Here is a 27,795-nt window from a genome sequence, read left to right on the forward strand (position 1 = left end):
TATCCTTTCCTCAGTTTACAAATTGCAAAATTATTGGGTTTCTAGTCCAGTTTCCAAACATACATTGGGTGTGGTCCGGTACCTCAACAGGAGGCTCAACATGACATTCCCAAGGGAATAAAGGGTGGACAACAAATGTTGGCCTAGCCAGTGACTCCCATATCCCACGAGAGAATAAAAACTCACTGCATCTGTCCAAACATTCATTTGCCAGGCACAATTTGCCTTGTAAAATGTTGTTGTGGGTCTTCTGGTATTAGTTCTATTCCACACTATGGCCTTTAGATTCATTCTGTCTGCAGGAGTGAAGTGATTCAACTTCACTCCCAGAGTGAGGAGCAAATCCCTCTGAATGCAGCACACCGACAGCATTAGCCCAGATTACACACGCGAATCCTACCTATTCCAGCGCTTGACTTCCAAAATGACAACAACTGGGCAAAGATATCGCTAGTTGCTGTGTAGGAAAGTTTAATGACGGTTCACCATTCATAGAAACTGTACAAAAGAATATACACTAAGAATCATGAGCTTACAGTTGTACAGGTGACAGCACCATAGACAAGCCACCCGTCTAATGCTACAGCAATGAGTGTGACTAGCATCCAGGACATTAATACTGCTCATTATCCACAGTCATTAAAATCATACCATCAGCAGCCTCCTGCTCAAACCCACCCAATCCACCATTTACAAACCCAGTCCCAGCAATTGGAAAGCTGCTCAAGAACAATGACTGGTTCTGCACCTCCCCAAAGCTCACATCAAGCATGAAGATAAAACGGTCTCCTAGTGATGACCCCATTAGTCCTGCATTTAAACCCAAGTTGTGACACAGATTCACAGGGACATTGGATCCAACAATGGTGGAGGTCTGATGAACAGAAAGGGCTCCCGGAATGTCCCTGTTGCTGGGCTGCCAGTGACTCCTAATTCTGGTATTAAAAAGGGCTAAAGAGCACTGGCAAGGCATGGGGAACGTCCTTGGGTTTAAGAGCCGCACATCAGGCAATCTGCCCTGTTCTCCAGTGAGCACACCATGGCTGCCTTGTTCTTCTCCTTCTCGTCGGCAGTCGCTGCTGCATTGTCCTGGAGTTTCTCCTTGTTCAGAGTGAACTGGATAGGATTAGCTGCAGGCCTGGTCCTCAGGTAATACATGCCAGTCTTCAGCCCCTGGTCAACAAAGCAGAGGGGCCGTCAATGCTGCACATTCACATTTTCAGCAGTCACAATCTCAATCAAAGTAAAATAGTTTGAAGCACTTCAATACTTAAATTTGATACCACGGTACATAAGGATTTGTTAGGGCAGGAGACCAAAAATTTAATCAAAATTTGTTTTGATATTAAAGACCGAGCGCACAGTAGAGAGTCTAGAACGTCTGCTTGAGGCAGAGAAAGCAATTGCTCCCAATGGTGGAACCTGGGACTCCCGGAAGCAGCATGTAGGGACAGGCTGCGCACAATGCCGCTCCTTATGGGCATATATTGCCCGGTGTCTGGGATAATCCCTGCAGAAAAGCCCATCTATTCAAAAGGTACAAAAGGCTGGGAATAATAGCCTGCGGACTGAAATTTGTCGACAGATTCGGAGGCTTCGCGTAGCCCCTCTTGGGGAGGAAATGGCAGGGACTGTTCCTGTGGCTGCGTCCGCTCCAATACGACGGACAAGCTTGCCAAAGTGTTGTTGACGGAATTTAGATCAGCAATTTGAGAAGCAGTGAATGTCTGAGGGCCCCAAAGTCGTTAAAGGTGGCCCCCAGGTCCCATTCGATTGAAAAAGACTTCAGAGACGGTGAAGGAGCATGGCCAGGTGTTTGGGGCATGGAGGAGGCTGTGTCGAGGCACAGTGAGCTAATTGCCTCACTGGAGGCGGAGATTGCCCTGGTAGCCAATGTGAATAAAGATGTGGAGGGCTAAAGTGGATGATCTTGAGAACTGCTGGAGGAGGCAGAACCCGAGTTGTGGGATTGCGAGAGGGTATGGGAAGCCAGACACCCACTGCGTATTTTTTGCAGATGTTTGGGAAGATGCCGGGGAGGATGGACTCGGGTCCTCGCCACAGGGCCCATCAGACTCTCCGGCAGAAGCCCCAACCGAACCTGGTAGGGGGAGTATTTAAGGAATCTATGGGCAGATCTGGTCGGTGGAGTCAGACCCAGTGGAGGGGATGATGGGAAACTGAGGAGGAATTGGGACCTATTTTGGATGAGGGAAGTGTGGAGTGAAGCTCTTCACAGGGTAAACTCCACATCGTCCTGGCATGGCTCAGCCTGATCCAGCTGAAGGTGGTGCATAGGGCTGACCTAACTAAGACTGGATGAGTGGGTTATATTTGGGAATTGAGGATAGTTGTGAGCGGTATTCTTGGGGGTTGGCAAATCACACCCATGTGGTTGATCCCAGACTGGTGAGCTTTTGGGGCTCCTTCCTTAACACCACGTCAGCGATTCCCAACGGCGATCTGGAGCCTTGCATTCTGGTGGCCATTTCTGTGGTGTTGGGACGCGCTGGGGCTGCAGAGGGGGTGGGGGTAAAGGATGTCCTCGCCTTTTCCTCGTTAATTGCCCGGAGGCAAGTTCTGCTGGGGTGGAGATCTCCCACTCCGCCCAGTGCCTCTGTCTGCTTGGGTGGCCTCATGGAATTTTTCCATCTGGAGAAGGTCGAGTAAGTCGTTCTTTAAAGAGTTAGTCACCACCAGCTGGTGTGTGTGTGTGTGTTAGGGGGATGTTTTGTTTATTGGTGGGAAGGGACTTTTTCCATTTGGTTGCGGTTTTGCTACATTGTTTATGTAACACCCGTCTTTTGGATTGTTAGTTTGTTATAAATGGAAAATCTTTCAGAAAAATCCTTTCGAAAAATAACAATGGTGGAGCCTTTAAATTAGCAACGTGCAAGTTGGCAGAATTGGATATCAGAGACTGGTATGCAGCATATTACTCCAGGACCCGATGAATCTTTGTATCCTCATTCATCATCCTGCCACACACCCTCAAATTCAGCCCCCCCCCCCCCTTTCCTAAAGACAGCCAATCTGACAGGGGAAGGTGCCACAAACACCAACAGCCTCGGAGTCAGAGTGAGCTAAAACACTGAGTAACTAGTGGGGGAAGGGGTCAGATTGGAGGGTAGTAGGAATGGGACATTCACCCCAGATGTGATCAGTTTTGCACATATCCATTCCCCTTGGGAGATGTTTCATAGAATTTACAGTGCAGAAGGAGGCCATTCGGCCCATCGAGTCTGCACCGGCTCTTGGGAAGAGCACCCTACCCAAGCCCATACCTCCACCCTATCCCCATAACCCAGTAACCCCACCTAACACTAAGGGAATTTTGGACCCCGAGGGCAATTTAGCCTGGCCAATTCACCTAACCTGCACATCTTTGGACTGTGGGAGGAAACCGGAGCACCCGGAGGAAACCCACGCAAACACGGGGAGAACGTGCAGACTCCACACAGACCGTGACCCAAGCCGGGATTCGAACCTGGGACCCTGGAGCTGTGAAGCATTTGTGCTAACCACTATGCTACCGTGCTGCCCACGTGTTGGGAGTTATCTTTCAACCACCAGTTCTGCGGAGAACTCATTCACTGTAACGTCATCTCCTGCAGATAACAATTTGCAACCAGAGTCAAAAAGCTTTCTGAGATTAATCTCTAACTATCTGGATCATCTCCATATACCATCAATCCCTTCACTTGGAATCAGTCATTCAGCACGGGCAATGTATCGGATATTTACCTGCTTCCAGCCATAGAAATGCATGCTGGTCAGCTTGCCGTAATTGGGCTCAGCAATATGTATATTCAGCGACTGGCTCTGATCGATGTAAGCGCCACGGTCAGCCGCCATCTTAATCACAGTCTTCTGGGATATCTCCCAGACCGTCTTGTACAGTGACTTGATGTCATCAGGGATTCCCTCAATGCTCTGCCAAAAGAAACAACATTTGTAGCTCCAGTAGTGAAGACATCGCACTAAACATTGCAGGCTGACAACTCACAGCAAAGCACCATTCAGCCCGCAATAAATTGTGGCCCCCGCCGTAACTCCTATCCCTCGGCCCCCTCTCCCTACTCTACAATCTTTCCAAGTACAGTCTCCAGTGTGTACAGCAAGTGTGATGTCAAGATGGCAGTAACACTATTTTCCCACCGTGTATGCTGTCTGGCGTTACTCTCTCTCTCTGATAAAGCCATTGCTGAATGCATTCACACCTGGAACACAGTGTGTGTTGTATATGGCAGGGGCTTGGGGGGGAAAACGTGGGAATTGGCCTGAAGAATTCTAAAAATTGGAGTCAGGTCACGTGGGGTCATGTCAGAAATCACTTCACAGAAAAGGTAGTGGAAATCTAGAACTCAATCTGGGAACAAACAGTAAATGTCAAAACCGATACGTCAGTTTTTGAGTACTGCTGAAAAAAGGCATGTTGTTGAAGCTTTTTGTCTTGCACTCATCAGGAAAACTCCTAAGAATACCATATGCAAATACCTTGACCATCATAAGACAGAGTGCTGATTGGTTGGTAAATGGACACGGAACGTTTGAAAGCAGGCCTAACTGATCCAGTGCACCCATATTGCGAGATTTCAAACAAACTTGGTCGATTTTCACATGCAACATCAAAGTCTGGCAGCTTTGCAAAGGCCATAAGACCGACCCTGACGTATGTGTAAACCCAAAAGCAGTGAAATAGTCATCCCTAACAAGCATGACTGTACACCAATCTTAAATGCCGGGCCCAGATTCGTATCCATTGGCAGCAACACAGCATGGCCACACAGCCTTGCTCAAAAGCAAGCTTTAAAAACAATGCGTAAGAGCAACAAGCTGTTGGGTGACATACATGATAGGATTCATCCTCGCGGCTTACTGTATCCACTTGCGTATGTGTTGCTTTTTGTTTTATAAATTTAGAGTATCCAATTCACCCCCCCCCCCCCCCGCAAAATTAAGGGGCAATTTAGCGTGGACAATTCGCCTGCCCTGTACATCCTATTGGGTTGTGGGGGTGAGACCCACGCAGACACGGGGCTGGAATCGAACTCGGGTCCTCAGCGCCGTGAGCCAGCAGTGTATGGGTTGCTTAAGACATACCAAGTGTAGTCTCACCATCTTAGCTGTGACCGGTACTGCGCAACGTGAATTGGTCAAATGGTTGGGAGAGTTGCTACAACCAGTTTCACACACAATGAAAGATTCCTTCACATTTGTTAAGACCACACAGGACTTCCATATCAATAGCAATGTGGTCATTGCTGGCCTATTGACCAATGTACTGCTCAAGGAAGTTATAGATATTTGCACTGCAGCGTGGCGATCTAGACCCGCCCACCATTGCATGAATCAGTATTTATTGAGCTTATGAACTCAGCACCATGCATAGTTCAGTTAAGTATTAATGACAGCATGTATTCATAAATAGAGAGGGGTGGCACGGCGGCGTAGTTGTTAGCACTGCTGCCTCACGGTGTCGGCTTCAATCCCGACCCCAGGGCATTGTCCGTGTGGAGTTTGCACATTCTCCCAGTGTCTGTGTGGGTTTCACCCCCACAACCCAAAGATGTGCAGGGTCGGTGGATTGGCCACGCTAAATTGACCCTTAATTGGAAACAAAGAATGTGGTACTGTAAAAAAATGTTTAAACTTAAAATTAAAACAAAAAATTTGGGGGGGGGGGGGGGGGGGGGGGAGGTTCAAAGCCTGGATTAGTGTTTGACTGCACTAGTCAAGTTTTTGTATCTGGTTTTGCAAGAGCAGAAAGCTTTTAGGAGCTAGAGGTGAAATTGACCAGAGTGGAAATTCTGGGCACTGTTGATTGACATGGGGAGTTAATGTGTTCAGCTTGGGGAGAGGATGTCATTGCTGGGTGGAGCTACGACATTCAGACATTTTGGGAAAGCATTTTTGAGTTGAGTTCTGATCTGGCTAACACAGAGTCCACAAGTCAAGTCTTTAATTCTCACAGTGGGATAGCTCGAAAAGATTGGTTTAAAGGCGACGTCTGAGGACACGGGAAAAGCTGAAACAGTTGAAGCAGCTTTTTGAAGACATCCAGCCAGCATCTGCAGGGGTTCCAACGGGAACCAAATCTATTCTGGAGAACAAGTAGTACTCTGTGCCATTGGGATGCAGGATGGATTAAGAGCTGCATGTTTTTTTTCCTTTCTTGTTGTTTAATTGGGAAAAGATAGTAATTAAGGGTATTGTGTTTACTGTATTTAGTAGTATTGTTTAAGGGATCATTGTAAGCTATTTTGGGTGTGAAGTTTAAGAATTTAATATTGTGTTAATCATAACCAAATCCCCATTTCTTTGTGCAATCACAAAGTAGTTGAAGCAAAGTATTCTTTCCGGACAGTTTTTAAACAAAATATTACGGTTTTGGTCCAGTATCCTAGCCACTGTTGGGGATCGTAATACTATGTGCTCTATGAATTCCAGTGCTGTGTGCTGCCAGTACATCCCAAAGGCTGGTGATCAAGAGCATGTGCGGGTTAGGTGGATTGGCCATGCTAAATTGCCCGTAGTGTCCTAAAAAGTAAGGTTAAGGGGGGGGTTGTTGGGGGTATAGGGTGGAGACGTGGGTTTGAGTAGGGTGATCATGGCTCGGCACAACATCGAGGGCCGAAGGGCCTGTTCTGTGCTGTACTGTTCTATGTTCTATGTCTCTTTGCTTGTTGCCAACAGGCACGGTACTGACCGAACCTAACCAGCCCTAAACGTTCTGAACAAACCCGAGCGTGCGCAGATGTAAAATTTAGGATCATCAGTTGGGCTATTGTGGAGTTTCTCCTTTTAAATTAATTTTTATGGGATGTGGGTGTCACTGGCTAGGCCAGCATTTATTGCCCATCCCTAGTTGCCTTTAAGAAGGTGGTGAGCTGCCTTCTTGAACCACTGCAGTCATGGTGTAGTTACACCCACTGTGCTGTTAGGGAGGGAGTTCCAGGGTTTTTACCCAGTGACAGTGAAGGAATGGCCGATATATTTCCAAGTCTGGGTGGTGAGCGAGTTGGAGGGGAACCTCCAGGTGGTGGGGTTCCCAGGTATCTGCTGCTCGTCTTTCTAGATGGTAGTGGCCGTGGGTTTGGTAGGTGCTGTCTAAGGAACCTTGGCGAGTTACTGCAGTGCATCTTGTAGATGGTGCACACGGCTGCCACTGTGTGTCAGTGGTGGAGGGGGTGAACGTTTGCGGCAGGGGTGACAATATACCAATTGTCCTGCGTGGTGTTGAGCTTCTGGAGTGTTGTTTGAGCTTCGCTCATCCAGGCAAGTGGAGAGTATTCCATCACACTCCTGACTTGTGCCTTGTAGATGGTGGACAGTCTTTTGGGGGGTGGGGAGAAGAGAGTGTCAGGTGGTGAGTTACTCGCTACAGGAGTCCTAGCCTTTGACCTACACTGGTAGCCACAGTATTAAAGTGGCTCGTCCAGTTCAGGTTTTGATCAATGGTAACACCCAGAATTGTGGGGGACTCAGTAATGGCAATAAAAAAAGGTGGGCCATTGTTAATTCTCTTTTATTGGAGAGGTCATTGCCTGGCACTTGTGTGGCACAAATGTAATTTGCCACTTGTCAGCCGAAGCCTGGATATTGTCCAGGTCTTGCTGCATTTGGACATGGACTGCTCCATTATCTGAGCAGTTGCGAATGGCACGGAACATTGTGCAGTCATCCGTGAACATCCCCACTCTGACCTTATGATGAAAGGAAGGTCCTTGACGAAGCAGCTGAAGATGGTTGGGCCGAGGACACTACCCTGAGGAACTCCTGCAGTGATGTCCCAGGACTGAGATGACTGACCTCCAACAACCACCTTCCTTTGTGCCAGGTATGACTTCAATCACAGCGGCAGTATCACTCATTTTTTGGAGGGTCATGCCTACTTTGCACATTTTTACTACGTTATTTTACTAAAGTCCACTCTTGCCCCAATCCAAAACCTTTTTGTAACTTCTACATTTCTTTGTCCATGATGAGCTTAAATTGCACATGTTGTGGATATTTATTGGATTCAATTTCCACCATCTGCTGTGGCGGGATTCATACCCAGGTTGTCAGTTATCCTGCTTTTCTCAGTCACCAGTCCAGTGACAACACCACTAACTACCGCATGCAATTGGATCCTCGACTTTCTGATCAGCAAGAATAAACAACTTCCTTCTCCACAATAGTCCTCAATACCGGGGCCCCACAAGGCTGTGTACTTAGACCCCTACTCTACTCCCTGTACACACACGACTGCGTGGCAAAATTTGGCTCCAACTCCATCTACAAATATGTTGACGATATGACAATAGTGGGCCAGATCTCGAATAACGACAAGTCAGAATACAGGAGGGAGATAGAGAACCTAGTGGAGTGGTGCAGCGACAACAATCTCTCCCTCGATGCCAGCAAAACTAAAGAGCTGGTCATTGACTTCAGGAAGCAAAGTACTGTACACACCCCTGTCAGCATCAATGGGGTGGAGATGGTTAGCAGTTTCAAATTCCTAGGGGTGCACATCTCCAAAAATCTGCCCTGGTCCACCCACGTCAACACTACGACTGAGAAAGCACAACAGCACCTATACTCCCTCAGGAAACTAAGGAAATTCGGCATGTCCACATTAACCCTTACCAACTTTTACAGATGCACTATAGAAAGCATCCTATCGGGCTGCTTCACAGCCTGGTTTGGCAAATGCTCGGCCCAGGACCACAAGTAACTTCAAAGAGTCGTGAACACAGCCCAGTCCATCACACGAAGCTGCCTCCCATCCATTGACTCCATTTACACCTCCCGCTGCCGGGGGAAAGCAGGCAGCATAATCAAAGACCCCTCCCACCCGGCTTACTCACTCTTCCAACTTCTTCCATCGGGCAGGAAGTACAGAAGTCTGAGATCACGCACAAAGACTCAAAAACAGCTTCTTCCCCACTGTTACCAGACTCCTAAACGACCCTCTTATTGACTGAACTGATTAACACTACACCCCTGTATGCTTCATCCGATGCCGGTGTCTATGTAGTTACATTGTGTACCTTGTGTTGCCCTAATTATGCATTTTCTTTTATTTTATTTTCATGTACTGAATGATCTGTTGAGCTGCTCGCAGGAAAATACTTTTCACTGTACCTCGGTACACGTGACAATAAACAAAATCCAATCCAATCCAAGTTACATATTTTAATACACAGGAATCTGTTCTTTGGAAACAGAAAGAAAATATGCACACATTGCCCTGAGGGGTGAGAGTTCAAACAGGTGCAAATAGGTGTGTGGTAGTGGCAGTACGTGGAGACCCAAAGGATCCCCCAAAAAATAGTCCTACAGAGAAGAAACATGGGGGCCTGGCCCTCCCAAACCTCTACAGTACTACCACATTGGGCAGCCACAGCGGAGAGAGAGAGAGAGTGAGGGTGGGTGGGTGAAGGAACCAGATATGGAATGGGTGAGGATGGAGGAGAGCTCTATACAGGGACAGCCCTCTGTCTGAAGTGAACAAGTAGAGCAGCAAGTATCCTACCCGTATCCTACCTGGATTGATCCATTCTGAGAAATGATCTGGTTCTTCATTTCCTCACTCCACAGTCCTTGCTCAGTCAAGTCTTTCAGTAGATGGGGGTTAACGATCTGCGAGAATGGCAAACAGCATTACAAGCCCATTGTCCTTACCTCTTTCCACATTACATTTCCCACAGTATTTAGTACTTTCGGCCTATCTAGAGGAGGGTGACTGACCTGGAACTCCCCAGAGAGCACACGACGTGTGTAGATGTTGCTGGTGTACGGTTCAATTGATTCGTTGTTACCCAGGATCTGAGCTGTAGAGGCAGTCGGCATTGGCGCCATGAGGAGGCTGTTCCTAATACCATGTCTAAGTGGAGAGAAGAGTGTGTATAAAGAGCAGGGAACCTCATATCAATAACTCGCACGAACAAGTAAAATTTAATACACAGAAAGGGCATAACCCAAATAATTTGAGATTTGTCTCAATATCGGTAACAGAATCAGGTATTACAACTGATGCCATTCAGCCCATCATGTCTGTGCCACTAACCCCTTTTCACTACTCTTTCTCCATAACCCTAGACGTCCCTCTCAACTCTGGTGCAAAGAATTTTCAGTTCAATGGGCTCAGATGGCCTGAATCTGAGTCCAACTCTCTCTCCCTGTCTAAACCAGATAGCTACAGACCCATTGGTTTGTATTAATCGCTAGAGGTCACATTAGGGGAGCATTAATCATGGGCAAATAGAAAGTTGTGGTGGCTTTGTATTGGGCAGGTCATAATTGCGGAAATTTCTAGGGAATTTGTAAACACATAACTAATGGATACATCTTTTTTTTTAAAGTATCGCAGAGCTATGAGAAGTGAATGGATATACACTCAGCAGAAATACTCACAGAGGGATAGAGGCAGATACACAGACAGAGGAAGGGGCTTGGGGAACGCAGAGGTGAAACAAGTTTCTAATTAAATGATTCAAAAAGGGTTTGGGAAAGGGCAGCACGGTGGCGCAGTGGGTTAGCACTGCTGCCTCACGGCGCCAAGGTCCCAGTTTCGATCCCGGCTCTGGGTCACTGTCTGTGTGGAGTTTACACATTCACCCCGTGTTTGCATGGGTTTTGTCCCCACAACCCAAAGATGTGCAGGGTAGGTGGATTAGCCACACTAAATTGCCCCTTAATTGGAAAAAAATGAATTGAGTACTCTAAATTTTAGAAAGAAAAATTGTTTGGAAGGATAAATACCAAAACATCAGCAATAACCTCCAAATTTGGGCCAGACATAGCTGGGGGGGGGGGGGGGGGGGGGAGAAGAGAGAAAACAGAGAAAGAGAGAGAGAGAAAGAGAGAGAAAGAGAAAGAGCGAAAGAGAATATCGAATAGATCGCCGAAGACATTAGATATACACTAATATTAAAAAATGAGAAAGAGCAACAAAATATCCCCAGCCCCACCTTGACCCCGATATCCCTCAGCTCCCTACACCCGTCCAAAATTATTTTTGGAAACCTACTTTGCAATTTTCACCTTCAGCTCCTTCCAGTCCCACAGGTCAGTGGGAGTGACGTTCCACATGTCGTACTGAAGGATCTGAAAGCAGAGTCGTCAGAATGGGTTATTTTGTGGTTAATACAGAACAATGCATCAATTGGGAAAACGCTGGCACATGCTCGTTATTGCGGAGCACACTGTGCACTCAGTTTACTCCCACATGGGGCATTGCAATGTCAGGTAGAGAAGTGTAGAGGGCATTTTATTCTGTATCTAACCCGTGCTGCACTCCCACATGGTTCCAAACAAGCTGCCCTGCAGCACTTCCAACTTATGAGCAAGTATTGGTAAACACATCAACCACACAGCATACAAATCAGTCAGACCTCACACAGGACAAACCACTGGATTGTTATCCATACCACGATATAATCCCATGCATTTTGGCTTAGATTAGTCAACTGGATACAGTAGTGCAGTGGTTATATTACTGAATTAGTAATCCACAGGCCTGGACTAATGATCCAGAGGGCACAGAGGGATCCTCCTGAGAATTTCAAAATCTTATTCTAAAATCAGGAAATAAAGAACGAGGAGCAGAAGTGATTTCTTTGCGATGTAACAAGCCAAGTGGATAATGGGGATCCTATAGATGTGGTATATCTGTATCCCGTACCAGCCTCTCCGGACAGGTGCCGGAATGTGGCGACTAGGGGCTTTTCACAGTAACTTCATTGAAGCCTACTCGTGACAATAAGCGATTTTCATTTCATTCATCTGGACTTCCAGAAGGCGTTTGACAAGGGGCCACACAGAAGGTTACTACACAAGGTATGATCACATCGGTTTAGGGGTAACTTATTAGCTTGGACACAGGACTAGCTAATCGACAGAAGGCAGAGTGGGGGATAAATGGGTCTTTTTCTGGTCGGCAAGATGTAACCAGTGGGGTACCACACAGTTCGGTCCTTGGGCTCCAGCTATTTACAATCCGATTTAATGACTTGGATACAGGGTTAGAAGGTTCGCCTGCCAAATTTGCAGATGACACTAAAATAGGTGGGATAGAAAGTTGCAAAGAGGAAATAAGAAATGTACAAACAGATACAGATCGATCAGGAGAGTGGACCAACATTTTGCAGCTGGGGTTTAACTGGGATTAGTGCGAGGTTATCCATTTCGGTCAGAATAATAACAAAGCTAGCTGGTTATCGAAATAGAGAGAAACTTCACGCTGTTTTGGTGCAGAGGGATCTGTGTGCCTTGTGCATGAATCACAGCAAACTAGCATGCAGTTACAAACAGATGATATGGAAGGTAAATGGAATTTATGGATAATGAGACAGATTATAAAAGTAGAGAAGAGGGGCAGCATGGTGGCACGGTGGTTAGCCCTGCTGCCTCACGGCACCGAGGACCCGGGTTTGATCCCGGCTCTGGGTCACTGTCTGTGTGCAGTTTGCACATTCTCCCCATGTGTGCGTAGGTTTCCTCCGGTTTCCTCCCACAGTCCAAAGATGTGCAGGTTAGGTGGATTGGCCATGATAAATTGTCCTCAGTGTCCAAAATTGCCCTTAGTGTTGGGTGGGGTTACTGGGTTATGGGGATAGGGTGGGGGTGTGGACCTTGGGTAGGGTGCTCTTTCCAAGAGCCGCTGCAGACTCGATGGGCCGAATGGCCTCCTTCTGCACTGTAAATTCTATGCCTGCGTGGGTCTCACTCCCACAACCCAGACGATGTGCAGGGTAGGTGGATTGGCCACAAATTGCCCCTTAATTGGAAAAAAATGAATGGGGTATTCTAAATTTATTTATTTTTTAAAATTTAAAATAAAGTAGAGACGTGTTGCTGCAACAGGACAAGGCATTGGTGAGACCACACCTGGAGTATTGTGAACAGTTTTGGTCCCTTTACTTGAGATACAGAATAGAATCATAGAATCCATACAGTGCAGAAGGCCATTCGGCCCATCGAGCCAGACCTCGGAAAGAGCGGCTATATAGGCCCACACCCCACCCTATCCCCGTAACCCACCTAACGTTTTGACACGTGGGGCGATTCAACATTTCAAATCCACCTAACCTGCACATCTTTGGACTGTGGGAGGAAACTGGAGCACCCGGAGGAAACCCACAGACACGGGGAGGATGCGCAAACTCCACACAGACAAGCAGTCATCCAAGGCTCGAATTGAGCCCAGGTCCCCAGCGCTGTGAAGGAGCAATGCTAACCGCTGTGACACTGTGCCGTCCGATATAGTTGCATCGGAGGCAGTTTAGAGGAGGCTTGCTAGATGGATTCCAGAGACGACGGGTTAGTCTGATGAAGACATTGAGCAGGGTAGGCCTGTACTCTGTAGGTTCAGAAGTGTTTTCAAACTCCTTCCTTCCAGGCTGATAACCAGAGGCCCTGAGGATCTGTACAGGGCCAACACGAGCAATGCTGTCCTGCCGTGGACTCCTGAGCAGCTCACTCCAGCAAATTCAGATGGGAGATCCTGGCCAGTAGGTACACTACCTATTTTCTGTCTCCGGCCATCTCTTCCTTGCAACAAACAATCCATCTTCGGGCAGCACGGTAGCATAGTGGTTAGCACAGTTATTTCACAGCTCCAGGGTCCCAGGTTCGATTCCCCGCTGGGTCACTGTCTGTGTGGAGTCTGCACGTTCTCCCCTGTGTGCGTGGGTTTCCTCCGGGTGCTCCGATTTCCTCCCACAGTCCAAAGACGTGCGGGTTAGGTGGACTGGCCATGCTAAATTGCCCTTAGTGTCCAACAAATGTTAAGTGGGGGGTTACAGGGTTCGTTAGATACGTGGGCTCCAGTAGGGTGCTCTTTGGAAGGGCTGGCGCAGGCCCGATGGGCCGAATGGCCTCCTTCTGCACTCTAAATTCCATGATTCACAGCCCTCTTGCCTTACAGCTGCAAAACGGAAGAAGCTCCGTGGGATTTGGTGCCAAAATCACATACATGGAGGGCGCTTGACATCACGTGTGTATGCAGAGTGCATGACTTGCTCATGCAAGACTGCACACAGTCTCATTTGGTTCTCATTTAAAAGCCGGAAGAGCCACCCATTCTCAACTTAAATGCCTATACTGGCTGCTGGGTGCTTTTCCCACGATTGGGAACGCTGCATCCCTCCTGCTACCCACCCATGTCCCATCCACAGGCCGTGGCAAGCACTTTGGTTCAGAAGAATGGGCGATCTAATTATGGTATACAAGATGACAACAGACGGTAGACAGAGAGGATGATGCCTCTCGTGGGGCAATCGAGAACGAGTGGCCATAGTTTTAGGATAAGGGGTATCATACTTAAAACAGAGATGAGGAGAAATTACTTTTCTCAAAGGGTCAGGAATCTGGGGCAGCACGGTGGCTCAGTGGTTAGCACTGCTGCCTCACGGCACCAGAGGGCCCGGGTTACTGTCCGCGTGGAGTTTGCACATTCTCCCCAGTCTGCGTGGGTCTCTCGCCCCCACAAAACAAAGATGTGCAGGTTAGGTGGATTGGCCACGCTAAATTGGCCCTCAGGGCCATGAATCTGTGGAATTCGCTACCCCAGGAGTGCAATGGATGCCGGGACATTGAGTAAATTTAAGGAGATAGTGAGGCCAAGATGAGACCAGCCATAATCGTACTGAATGGCGGAGCAGGCTCGAGGGGCTGAATTGGCCGCTCGGTCTTATGAAAAGTGCATCCGAAAGGGCCCTCGATTGTTAAAAAGGCAGCCCACCACCACGTTTCAGAGCAACTAGCGGTGGACAATAAATTCCAGTCTCGCCTTCAAGCGTAAATAAAATACACAAGTGACAGGAATCTGGATGGTTATAAAATAGAAGCCAGATAAGTAACAGACACTGGAGGAGCACCAAGGTTATACCAGGAACATATTGTGCTGAAGGCAATAGCCCCACAACAACCACTGGCAGTGTAAAGGGTTAATGAAATGTAGCTAGATCACCCACATCGATGATGTAAGCTCACATGATCACAGACCTACTCGAGGGGTGATTCTAAGCGAAGCCCCAGGCTCAGCCTTGGCCTGTGTTTAGCTACAATAATGTTTAATCAAAGGTAAAGTTTACCAAGTGTCGAGTCCCACAATCGATATTTATACTAACCAAGGACATAACAAAGCCAAGGCTCACGACTATGATAACAAATCATAGAACATAGAACGATACAGCGCAGTACAGGCCCTTCGGCCCTCGATGTTGCACCGACATGGGAAGTCAAAAACTAACGGCCATCTAACCTACACTATGCCATTATCATCCATATGCTTATCCAATAAACTTTTAAATGCCCTCAATGTTGGCGAGTTCACTACTGTTGCAGGTAGGGCATTCCACGGCCTCACCACTCTTTGCGTACAAAACCCACCTCTGACCTCTGTCCTGTATCTATTACCCCTCAATTTAAGGCTACGTCCCCTCGTGCTAGCCACCTCCATCCGCGGGAGAAGGTTCTCACTGTCCACCCTATCTAACCTGATCATTTTGTATGCCTCTATTAAGTCACCTCTTAACCCTCTTCTAACGAAAACAACCTCACGTCCATCAGCCTTTCCTCATAAGATTTTCCCTCCATACCAGGCAACATCCTGGTAAATCTCCTCTGCACCCGCTCCAAAGCTTCCACGTCCTTCCTATAATGAGGCGACCAGAACTGTACGCAATACTCCAAACGCGGCCGTACAAGAGTTTTGTACAACTGCAACATGACCTCATGGCTCCGGAACTCAATCCCTCTACCAATAAAGGCCAACACACCATAGGCCTTCTTCACAACCCTATCAACCTGGGTGGCAACTTTCAGGGATCTATGTACATGGACACCGAGATCCCTCTGCTCATCCACACTACCAAGAATTTTACCATTAGCCACATATTCCGCATTCCTGTTATTCTTTCCAAAGTGGATCACCTCACACTTCTCCACATTAAACTCCATTTGCCACCTCTCAGTCCAGCTCTGCAGCTTATCTATGTCCCTCTGTAACCTGCAACATCCTTCCGCACTGTCTACAACTCCACCGACTTTAGTGTCGTCTGCAAATTTACTCACCCATCCTTCTGCGCCCTCCTCTAGGTCATTTATAAAAATGACAAACAGCAACGGCCCCAGAACAGATCCTTGTGGTATGCCACTCGTAACTGAACTCCATTCTGAACATTTCCCATCAACCACCACCCTCTGTCTTCTTTCAACTAGCCAATTTCTGATCCACATCTCTAAATCACCCTCAATCCTCAGCCTCCGTATTTTCTGCAATAGCCGACCGTGGGGAACTTTATCAAACGCTTTACTGAAATCCATATACACCACATCAACTGCTCTACCCTCGTCTACCAGTTCAGTCACCTTCTCAAAGAACTTGATACGGTTTGTGAGGCATGACCTACCCTTCACAAAACCATGCTGACTATCCCTAATCGTATTATTCCTATCTAGATGATTATAAATCGTATCTTTTATAATCCTCTCCAAGACTTTACCCACAACAGACGTGAGGCTCACCGGCCTATAGTTACCAGGGTTATCTCTACTCCCCTTCTTGAACAAAGGGACCACATTTGCTATCCTCCAGTCCTCTGGCACTAACCCTGTAGCCAATGATGACATAAAAATCAAAGCCAAAGGCTCTGCAATCTCTTCCCTGGCTTCCCAGAGAATCCTAGGATAAATCCCATCAGGCCCCAGGGACTTATCTATTTTCACCTTGTCCAGAATTGCCAACACTTCTTCCCTACGCACCTCAATGCCATCTATTCTAATAGCCTGGGTCTCAGCATTCTCCTCCACAACATTATCTTTTTCGTGAGTGAATACTGACGAAAAGTATTCATTTAGTATCTCGCTTATCTCCTCAGCCTCCACACACAACTTCCCACCACTGTCCTTGACTGGCCCTACTCTTACCCTAGTCATTCTTTTATTCCTGACATACCTGTAGAAAGCTTTTGGGTTTTCCTTGATCCTACCTGCCAAATACTTCTCATGTCCCCTCCTTGCTCGTCTTAGCTCTCTCTTTAGATCCTTCCTCGCTTCCCTGTAACTATCAAGCGCCCCAACTGAAACTTCACGCTTCATCTTCACATAGGCCTCCTTTTTCCTCTTAACAAGAGATTCCACTTCTTTGGTAAACCACGGTTCCCTCGCTCGACCCCTTCCTCCCTGCCTGACTAGTACGTACTGATCAAGAACACGCAATAGCTGTTCCTTGAACAAGCTCCACATATCCAGTGTGCCCAACCCTTGCAGCCTACTTCTCCAACCTACACATCCTAAGTCATGTCTAATGGCATCATAATTGCCCTTCCCCCAGCTATAACTCTTGCCCTGCGGGGTATACTGATCCCTTTCCATCACTAATGTAAAGGTCACCGAATTGTGGTCACTGTCTCCAAAGTGTTCACCTACCTCCAGATCTAACACCTGGCCTGGTTCATTACCCAAAACCAAATCCAATGTGGCCTCATCTCTTGTTGGCCTGTCAACATATTGTGTCAGGAAACCCTCCTGCACACATTGTACAAAGAATGACCCATCTAATGTACTCGAACTATATCTTTTCCAGTCAATATTTGGAAAGTTAAAGTCTCCCATAACAACTACCATGTTACTTTCGCTCTTTTCCAGAATCATCTTCGCCATCCTTTCCTCTACATCTCTAGAACTATTAGGTGGCCTATAGAAAACTCCCAGCAGGGTGACCTCTCCTTTCCTGTTTCTTTGTTTTCCCCCATAAATTTAGATTACCCAATTATTTTTTCCAATTAAGGGGCAATTTAGCGTGGCCAATCCACCTACTCTGCACATTTTTGGGTTGTGGGGGCGAAACCCACGCAGACATGGGGAGAATGTGCAAACTCCACACGGACAGTGACCCAGAGCCGGGATCGAACCTGGGACCTCAGCGCCGTGAGGCGGTTGTGCTAACCACTAGGCCACCGTGCTGCCCTCCTTTCCTGTTTCTAACCTCAGCCCATACTACCTCGGAAGAGTCCCCATCTAGCATCCTTTCCGCCACCGTAATACTGTCCTTGACTAGCAGCGCCACACCTCACCCTCTTTTGCCCCCTTCTCTGACCTTACTAAAACACCTGAACCCCGGAACCTGCAACAACCATTCCTGTCCCTGCTCTATCCATGTCTCTGAAATGGCCACAACATCAAAGTCCCAGGTACCAACCCATGCTGCCAGTTCCCCTACCTTATTTCGTATACTCCTGGCATTGAAGTAGACACACTTCAAACCACCTACCTGAACACTGGCACCCTCCTGCGAAGTCAAATCTGTGCTCCTGACCTCTATACTCTCAATCTCCCGTACCCCCAAACTACAATCCAGGTTCCCATGCCCCTGCTGAATTAGTTTAAACCCCCCCCAAAGAGCACTAACAAATCTCCCCCCCAGGATATTGGTGCCCCTCAGGTTCAGATGTAGACCATCCTGTCTATAGAGGTCCCACCTTCCCCAGAAAGAGTCCCAGTTATCCAGAAATCTGAATCCCTCCCGCCTGCACCATCCCTGTAGCCACGTGTTTAATTGCTGTCTCTCCCTATTCCTCATCTCACTATCACGTGGCACGGGCAACAACCCAGAGATAACAACTCTGTTTGCTCTCGCTCGGAGCTTCCATCCTAGCTCCCTAAAGGCCTGCCTGACATCCTTGTCCCCTTTCCTACCTATGTCGTTAGTGCCAATGTGGACTACGACTTGGGGCTGCTCCCCTTCCCCCTTAAGGACCCGAAAAACACGATCCGAGACATCACGTACCCTTGCACCTGGGAGGCAACATACCAAACGTGAGTCTCTCTCGCTCCCACAAAACCTCCTATCTGTGCCCCTGACTATTGAGTCCCCAATTACTAATGCTCTGCTCCTATCCCCTTCCCTTCTGAGCAACAGGGACAGACTCCGTGCCAGAGGCCCGTACCCCATGGCTTTCCCCTGGTAAGTCGACCCCCCACAAGTATCCAAAACGGTATACTTGTTACTCAGGGGAACCCTGCACTGACTGCTTCTTCCCAGTCCCTGTTACAGTTACCCATCTATCTCCAGTCTTTGGTGTAACTACTTCCCTGAAGCTCCTATCTATGACCCCCTCTGCCTCCCAAATGATCCGAAGTTCATCCAACTCCAGTACCATAACTCGGTCTTGTAGGAGCTGGAGATGGCTGCACTTCCTGCAGGTAAAATCAGCAGGGACACTAACGGCATCCCTTACCTCAAACATCCTGCAGGAGGAACATGGCACTGCCTTCCCTCTTAGTTCCAACCAAGTTCTGATAAACAAATATAAAATAAATTTAAAAAATAATAATATAATATAGCACTTACCTGCTCACACCAATGGGTCTTATTATTAGGTTAGAGGAGGAGGGCGGATGGGAGACACTATACGTGTAGTGTCTCGGGTTTCCTCTACGCCAGAATTTATTGGCTAGGGGAAAATCCTTCCCAGAAGTCCGCGGGTCGTACTTCCGGTTCCCGCCTTATATTATCTTTGCTCCCACTGGCACCCCGCCGCTCTCCGGCTCTCAATGTATCTCCTCGCGCTCCTTCACTGACTCACCGCCGCTCTCCTCGCGCTGTTTTATCCTGTGTCCCCGCCGCACTCCTCGCTCTCACTGTGTCCCCCCCCGCTCTCCCCTCGCTCTCACTGTGTCCCCGCCGCACTCCTCGCTCTCACTGTGTCCCCGCCGCACTCCTCGCTCTCACTGTGTCCCCGCCGCACTCCTCGCTCTCACTGTGTCCCCGCCGCACTCCTCGCTCTCACTGTGTCCCCGCCGCACTCCTCGCTCTCACTGTGTCCCCGCCGCACTCCTCGCTCTCACTGTGTCCCCGCCGCACTCCTCGCTCTCACTGTGTCCCCGCCGCACTCCTCGCTCTCACTGTGTCCCCGCCGCACTCCTCGCTCTCACTGTGTCCCCGCCGCACTCCTCGCTCTCACTGTGTCCCCCCCCGCTCTCCCCTCGCTCTCACTGTGTCCCCGCCGCTCCCCTCGCTCTCACTGTGTCCCCGCCGCACTCCTCGCTCTCACTGTGTCCCCCCCCGCTCTCCCCTCGCTCTCACTGTGTCCCCGCCGCTCCCCTCGCTCTCACTGTGTCCCCGCCGCTCTCCTCGCTCTCACTGTGTCCCCGCCGCACTCCTCGCTCTCACTGTGTCCCCGCCGCACTCCTCGCTCTCACTGTGTCCCCGCCGCACTCCTCGCTCTCACTGTGTCCCCGCCGCACTCCTCGCTCTCACTGTGTCCCCGCCGCACTCCTCGCTCTCACTGTGTCCCCGCCGCACTCCTCGCTCTCACTGTGTCCCCGCCGCTTTCCTCGCGCGCCTTCACTGACTCTTATCACTCACCCCCTTGCTGACAGGGCAGCCCTGGTAACTGTCATAAGGGCCCAGTTCCTTGGCCAGGTCACAGCTCGCATCCAGAGCTGCATAGTAAATGGTCTCAAAGATCTGGATGTTGAGTTTTTGTGCTTCTTCGCTTTCAAACGGGTAGCGCATCAGGATGAAGGTGTCTGCCAGTCCCTGAACTCCAATTCCGATCGGGCGATGTTTCTTGTTAGAATATTCCGCCTTAAAACAAGCCATGCAATGCAAGGTTAAACACTCATCTCAAACCATCGGATTTCTACTGTTTCATCAGCGATATTCCAGACTCTAGCCACAGCCCCGCTGCTCACATTGGCCGGAAGAGCCGGTTCCTGCGCTCGTCAAACCCAAAGCCGCCCAATTCTATTCCGAGATCACCCTCAGAAACAGTAGAAAATTTATGCACAGGAGGAGGTCAATCAGTCCAGTGTATCTGTGCCATCCACAAATCAGCGATCCACCTTAATCCCACTCCCTGGTTTGTAACCTAACCCTTGCAGCGTTCCAGACACCAATGACATCAAACCGTTGTCCCCTATGTGGCCACCTGCCCACGGTACACACACCCTTTGGCCCACACCCCTAATTGTAGAGCAGGATTCGCCATACTGCTAGCTCCTAATTTACCTCTGGAATTGGATAGTAGTTCACTTCAATGATTTTATTCAGGTTCCGAACAACCACCCGTGTGACGTCAGCCAGCTTTTTGAAGTCGTAGGTGCGATCTGCAGTGACATACATATTCAACGCCACGGAAGCCAAGTTACAAACTGCAACCTGCCAACAAAAAGCAAAGCAGGTGAATGGCATCAGCCTCGTGTATCCTACAACAATGTATATTAAACACTGAACACATCCCCAGCATCCTCCGCAAACAGCTTCACCAGTGACCATGCGAGGAACGGCACCGGGTTTGCGTGTTTCAGATAAACACAAAGCACTAGCCCAACACGAGGTGCTCCTGAATTAACGTTAGCCACGTTCACTGAACACAGTCTTTGTTGTGTTACACCTGAGCCTCGGAGACAAGGAAAAGGAACAATCAGCGCCCATTCAAACGAGGTTTGTACCAATAGTCGACCAGAAATTAGAAAATGACTTTGGTGTAGGCAATTAGCAAAAACTGATTCCCTGTCAAGCGAGTTATGTCACATTCATCACAATATCAGAGAACATATGGGCAGCTTCTGAAACTGTTGTAATGCTTTTAACTGACCATATTGTGCGAAAGCCAATGAGCTATACGGTGGTAACAGGATGAAAAACGGGATTAAATACTGCATAACAGATTGATGCAGAAGGTGGGATCGCAGGGGGTAGGGGATTGAATATTAGATTGGATTGAGGATTGGCTGACTGACAGAAAGCAGAGGGTCAGGTTAAATGGGTCCTTCTCTGGCCGGTGAACTGTAACTAGTGGGGGTGCCGCAGGGGTCAGTCCTCGGACCTCAACTGTTTACAATCTATAGAAATGATCTGCATGCAGGGACAGAGTGTAACATAGCACTTTTTTTAAGATGATACTAAAATAGGTGGGAAAGCAAACAGCACGGTAGCACAAGTGGGTAGCGCTGTGGCTTCACAGCACCAGGGTCCCAGGTTCGATTACCCACTGGGTCACTGTCTGTGCGGAGTCTGCACGTTCTCCCCGTGTCTACGTGGGTTTCCTCCGGGTGCTCCGGTTTCCTCCCACAGTCCAAAGTTTGTGCAGGTTAGGTGGAATGGCCATGATAAATTGCTCCTTAGTTTCCAAAAAGGTTAGATGGGGTTATTGGGTTACGGGGATGGGGTGGAACGGAGGGCTTAAGTGGGTCGATGCAGACTCGATGGGCCGAATGGCCTCCTTGTGCACCGTAAGTTCTATGTTTTATGAAGAGGAGATAAAGGGGCAGCACAGTGGCGCAGTGGTTAGCACTGCAGTCTCACGGCACCGAGGTCCCAGGTTCGATCCCGGCTCTGGGTCACTGTCTGTGTGGAGTTTGCACATTCTCCCCGTGTTTGCGTGGGTTTCGCCCCCACAACCCAAAGATGTGCAGGGTAGGTGGATTGGCCACACTAAATTGCCCCTTAATTGGAAAAAAAATAATGTGTACTCTAAATTTATATATAAAAAGATACTAAAAGCGATTGATAGAGTAAACGTAGACCAAATGTTCCCTCTCGTAGGGCAATCTAGAACGAGAGATATAGGTTGAGGCAGTAGATTTGGAACTGAGATGAGGAGGAACTACTTCTCGCAGAGGGTGGTGTATTTGTTGAACTCGTTGCGGTGGAGTCTGAATCATTACATGGTTTCAAGCAGGCGATAGATATATTTCTGATAGAAAAAGGGGTTAATGGGGAACAGGGAGGAGGTTGGATTTGAGGCCAGGGAGCGATCAGCCAATGGCAGAGCAGGTTCGAAGGGCTGAATTGCTGACTTCTGCTCCCAATTCTGATGAAAAGGGGGATGTAAACCTGGGGTGACGGTGAAGGAGAGTTCTCAGTCAGAACTCAATGTTGAGTCCGGAAGGCTATAACGTGCCTAATCGGAAGAGGAGCTGCAGGTACCTCCAGTTTACGCTGGGCTTCACTGGAACATTGAAGCAGGATGGACACACAAACACAAGCAGGATGAAATGGCAAGCGACAGAAGGTGTTCTGTCAAGCAATCACCCAGTCTGCGTTTAATCTCTCTAATGTAGAGTAGACCACATTGGGAGCAGCGAATTCAATTGACCCGAGTGATGGAGGTGCACGTGAAGTACTGCTTCACTTCAAGTGTTCAGGCCCTTGGATGGGGAGATAGAGGCAGAGAGGAGATAGAAGCAGGTGCTGTGGGTAGGGGTGATTTCATAGAATCCATACAGTGCAGAAGGAAGCCATTCAGCCCATCGAGTCTGCACTGACCCTCTGAAAGAGCAGCCCACAAGGCCCCCGCCCTATCCCGAAGCCCCACCTAACCTTTTGTACATTTAAGGAGCAATTTATCATGGCTAATCCACTTATCCTGCACATCATCGACTGTGGGAGGAAACCGGAGCACCCGGAGGAAACCCACGCAGACACGGGGAGAACGTGCAGACTCCGCAGTCACCCGAGGCTGGAATTGAACCTGGATCCCTGGCGCTGTGAGGCAGCAGTGCTAACCACTGTGCCGCTCTGCAGAGGAATGGACCAGGGTATACCAGAGGAACAGTCCCTGCAGAATGCTGACAGGAGGAGGTGCGCTTGGTGGTGGCTTCACGCTGGAGTTGGCGCAACTGGCAGTGGATAATCTGGGGACAAAGCAGGATTAGGCTTTGAGTTGAATGATCAGCCATGATCGTGTTGAATGGCGGAACAGGCTCGAAGTGCCAAAAGGCCTCCTCCTATCTTCTATGCATCTATTGATCCATCTATCTATGCATCCATCTTTCTATGCATCCATCTATGCATAATCCTTTGAATGCAGGAGCTGATGGGGTGAAAAGTCCAGGCTGACACTACGTGTACAGTGGTAAGGGTGTGACTAGGTAGCATCTTGAATAGAGATTACTTGGGTGCTGTTTGTGGGATCCTGCTGTGTAAATCAGCTGCTGCATTCCCTACTTTACAATAGTGACTACCCTCCATGTACTTCATTGGCTGTAAAGCGTTGTACAATAAATGCAAGCTCTTTATGTTTAACAGCAGCAGAACGCTGCTTCTGAACATATCAATTAATGGGAAACTGTTTTCCATTGGAGCTGGATCAGCATTTCACGGGTGAACAGGGTGACACTAAGCTCACCTCGTTATTACTGGTATATTCCACAATCTCAGTGCAGAGGTTGCTGCTTTTGATGGTGCCCAGATTCTGCTGGTTACTCTTCCTATTGCAGGCATCTTTATAAACCATATAGGGCGTTCCTGTCTCTGTCTGTGACTCTATGATCGCGTGCCACAGCTGTTGCGCCTTCACCACCCTGCGTGCACGTCCTTCTTGCTCGTACCTGTAGGAGAGAAGGCTGGTCTGTTCATAGCCGATATTTCAATACAGTCACTGGTTAGTCTGAAGATCAGCCCTGCCCATTTCAACCAATACACTTTTGGCAGAAACAGATCTACAACAGGTTAGGGTTAGCTAGGTGGCTGGAAGAAAGGGGATAGGAGGGAAATCGAGAGATGAGAACAGAGTGGAACTAAATAACAAAGTTAGTTTTGACAAATATCAACAAAGGTTGGTTTGGCTAAATTGCCATCCAGCTTTGTTGTCCAATAGCAAAATTTGTTACAGTCCAAGAATCCACATGAACCTGGACTAAACCAGTGTTATACAGTGACTGAGACTTCCCCACCAGTACTGTACCCCAGTGTTATACAGTGACAGACCCGTCCCCACCAGTACTGTACCCCAGTGTTATACAGTGACAGACCCATCCCCACCAGTACTGTACCCCAGTGTTATACAGTGACAGACCCATCCCCACCAGTACTGCACCCCAGTGTTATACAGTGACAGACCCGTCCCCACCAGTACTGTACCCCAGTGTTATAGTGACAGACCCATCCCCTCCAGTACTGTACCCCAGTGTTATACAGTGACAGACCCATCCCCACCAGTACTGTATCCCAGTGTTATACAGTGACAGACCCGTCCCCACCAGTACTGTACCCCAGTGTTATCAAGTGACAGACCCATCACCACCAGTACTGTACCCCAGTGTTATTAAGTGACAGACCCATCACCACCAGTACTGTATCCCAGTGTTATACAGTGACAGACCCGTCCCCACCAGTAGTGTACCCCAGTGTTATACAGTGACAGACCCATCTCCACCAGTACTGTACCCCAGTATTATACAGTGACAGACCCATCCCCACCAGTAGTGTACCCCAGTGTTATACAGTGACAGACCCGTCCCCACCAGTACTGTACCCCAGTATTATACAGTGACAGACCCATCTCCACCAGTACTGTACCCCAGTATTATACAGTGACAGACCCATCCCCACCAGTAGTGTACCCCAGTGTTATACAGTGACAGACCCGTCCCCACCAGTACTGTACCCCAGTGTTATACAGTGACAGACCCATCCCCACCAGTACTGTACCCCAGTGTTATACAGTGACAGACCCGTCCCTACCCCTACTGTGCCCCAGTGTTACACAGGTGACATACCGGTCCCCACCTGTACTGCATCCCCAGTGATAGATTGCAAGTTATTTGTTTCAGATATGCTAAACCTAGCTAGATCCTCTCCTGGCTGAAGTGCCTTCTTACCTCTCATACAGAGTCTCAAACTCTTCTCCCCAGGTTTCATCCAGGCCTGGGCAATCGTGGGGACACATCAGAGACCAGTCCTGCAAAAATCAGAGCAATGAGTTCAATATGAAAAGAAGCTACAGTACAAACTGAGTCCATTCACTGCACTACTTCTCAAATACCAATTCCTTGACCCAATCTGACCATCCTCTGTCTGCTCTGTTCAGGTTATGTGAAGCCACTCCATTCTGTTCGGCAGGCCCTTGACCATCATTTCAAGCTGCTTACCTGATTGCTCTCTACCCGCTTCATGAAGAGATCCGGAATCCAAAGTGCATAGAACAGATCACGGGCTCGCTGCTCCTCCTTCCCAGTGTTCTTCTTTAGCTCCAAGAAGTCAAAGACATCCATGTGCCAGGGCTCCAGGTAAATGGCAAAGGCCCCTGGTCTCTGCAGCCAAAGAGCACAGCAAATTCTCAGGTTAGTTCCAACATTGCAAATAGCTACGCTGCACCACACGTTACGACCCTCTAACCTCCTGAACCAGTTGCTAGAATCAAACAAGCACTTGCGATACCATTTATTCTAAAGCTTCATTTAAACCACAGCTCCAAGACTGGCCATTCTTAAACCTTGTACAAATTACTATTAGGCATCCAACCACCTCAGGAGACAATGGACAACCACGTGGTATATATAAATTCTTGATTCAACATAGGCCGGGTCATGGCCACGATCGACAACCCCGTCCACAGCTGGCACAGCTAATTAGTGTTGGCCCATGGCCGACTGACTCTTTTTCATTCTGCTGAATTCACGTCTCCACTGTCTGCTTACTTCCGTGGCCCTCTGCTTTTTCCACACCCTTCCTGATTGCTCGACTCTGGGCACTCTACTGAATTCCAGACTCCCACGACCCGCTACATAAAAATGATTATCCTCATGTCCCCTCTACACCTCCTGCCACTTATCTTGAATCTATGTCCCCGAGGGTGGCACGGTGGCGCAGTGGTTAGCACCCGGCTGAGAACCCAGGTTCGATCCAGGCCCTGGGTCACTATCGGTGTGGAGTTTGCACATTCGCCCCGTGTCTGCGTGGGTCTCACCTCCATAACCTAAAGATGTGCAGGATCACGTTAAACTGCCCCTTAATTGGAAAACAAAATAATTGAGTACTCCAAGTTTATTTTTAAAGAAAAGAATCTATGTCCCCTGGTTCTAGAATTCTCCACAAAGGGAAACAATTTTATCCTGTCCACTATCTCTTCACTATCTCACCCCTCAGCCTTCTTTGTTCCAAGGAAAATAACCCCAACCTATCCAATCCATCCTTGTAGCTGTCCTTTCCAGCCCTGGCAACAGTCTTGTAAACCTCCTCTGCCCTCTCTCCAGAGCAATATCGTCCTTCCTGTAATGTGGGGACCAGAACGGCCCACAATACTCCAGCTGTGGCCTCACCAGTGTGTAATACAATTCCAACATTATATCCTTACTTTTATATACCTCTGCCAATGAAGGAGAGCATCCCATTGCTTTCTTAACAACCTAGTCTACATGAACTGCTGCCTTTAGGGACCCGTGTACCTGTTGCCAATATCTCACTTCATAAAAACATAACATAAGAACTAGGAGCAGGAGTCGGCCATCTGGCCCCTCGAGCCTGCTCCACCATTCAATGAGATCATGGCTGATCTTTTGTGGACTCAGCTCCACTTTCCGGCCCGAACACCATAACCCTTAATCCCTTCATCTTAGTATATTGCCATTTATTGTGTACTCCCTTCAGATGTTTGACTTCCCCAAATGCATGACCTCACACTTCTTGGTGTTAAAATCCACCTGTCACTTTATCGAGCATTCCACCAACCCATCTATATAGTTTCAAATTATAGCTATCCTCTACATCAGTGTTTTTCAAACTCTTTTCCGCCTGGATCCACTTTTGCCAACTGACCGACCTCGGGACACCCACGTCGGGCAACCTTCAGGACCCACTGTACGTTCCCTTAGCCAGTCTATCCTGAGTCAAGACAGTGTTTGGGACACTGAAGCTTTCTTGCCCCAGGCAAGGGAGGGAGTTTCCCTGTTCTTATTCACTGACCAGTAGCCGCTGATGCTTTGAATTTGTCAGCATTGAGTGAGGACAGGATCAGACATGCCCGTGACGTCCTCCCACCTACAAAAGCTCACTGTCCAGGGTCACACATG

At 48.5% G+C, this 27,795-nt stretch overlaps 1 protein-coding gene across 1 annotated transcript in view; it reads right to left on the minus strand.

Moving 5' to 3' along the window:
- Nucleotides 1–449: 449 nt before the first annotated feature.
- rrm1 (ribonucleotide reductase M1 polypeptide) overlaps nt 450–27,795 on the minus strand; it is a 61,900-nt gene continuing 34,554 nt past the window's right edge. Inside the window, exons 10-19 of the mRNA XM_038818197.1 lie at nt 25,876–26,037; nt 25,606–25,685; nt 24,132–24,333; nt 21,008–21,157; nt 20,363–20,584; nt 11,018–11,094; nt 9,736–9,871; nt 9,532–9,627; nt 3,745–3,933; nt 450–1,173 (exon numbers count right to left, since the gene is read on the minus strand). Coding sequence (XP_038674125.1) covers nt 991–1,173; nt 3,745–3,933; nt 9,532–9,627; nt 9,736–9,871; nt 11,018–11,094; nt 20,363–20,584; nt 21,008–21,157; nt 24,132–24,333; nt 25,606–25,685; nt 25,876–26,037 — 1,497 coding nt within the window. The 3' untranslated portion in view covers nt 450–990. The remainder of the gene's footprint in view (nt 1,174–3,744; nt 3,934–9,531; nt 9,628–9,735; nt 9,872–11,017; nt 11,095–20,362; nt 20,585–21,007; nt 21,158–24,131; nt 24,334–25,605; nt 25,686–25,875; nt 26,038–27,795) is intronic.

The sequence above is a fragment of the Scyliorhinus canicula genome, chromosome 14, assembly GCF_902713615.1.
Source record: "Scyliorhinus canicula chromosome 14, sScyCan1.1, whole genome shotgun sequence".
Lineage (NCBI taxonomy): Eukaryota > Metazoa > Chordata > Chondrichthyes > Carcharhiniformes > Scyliorhinidae > Scyliorhinus > Scyliorhinus canicula.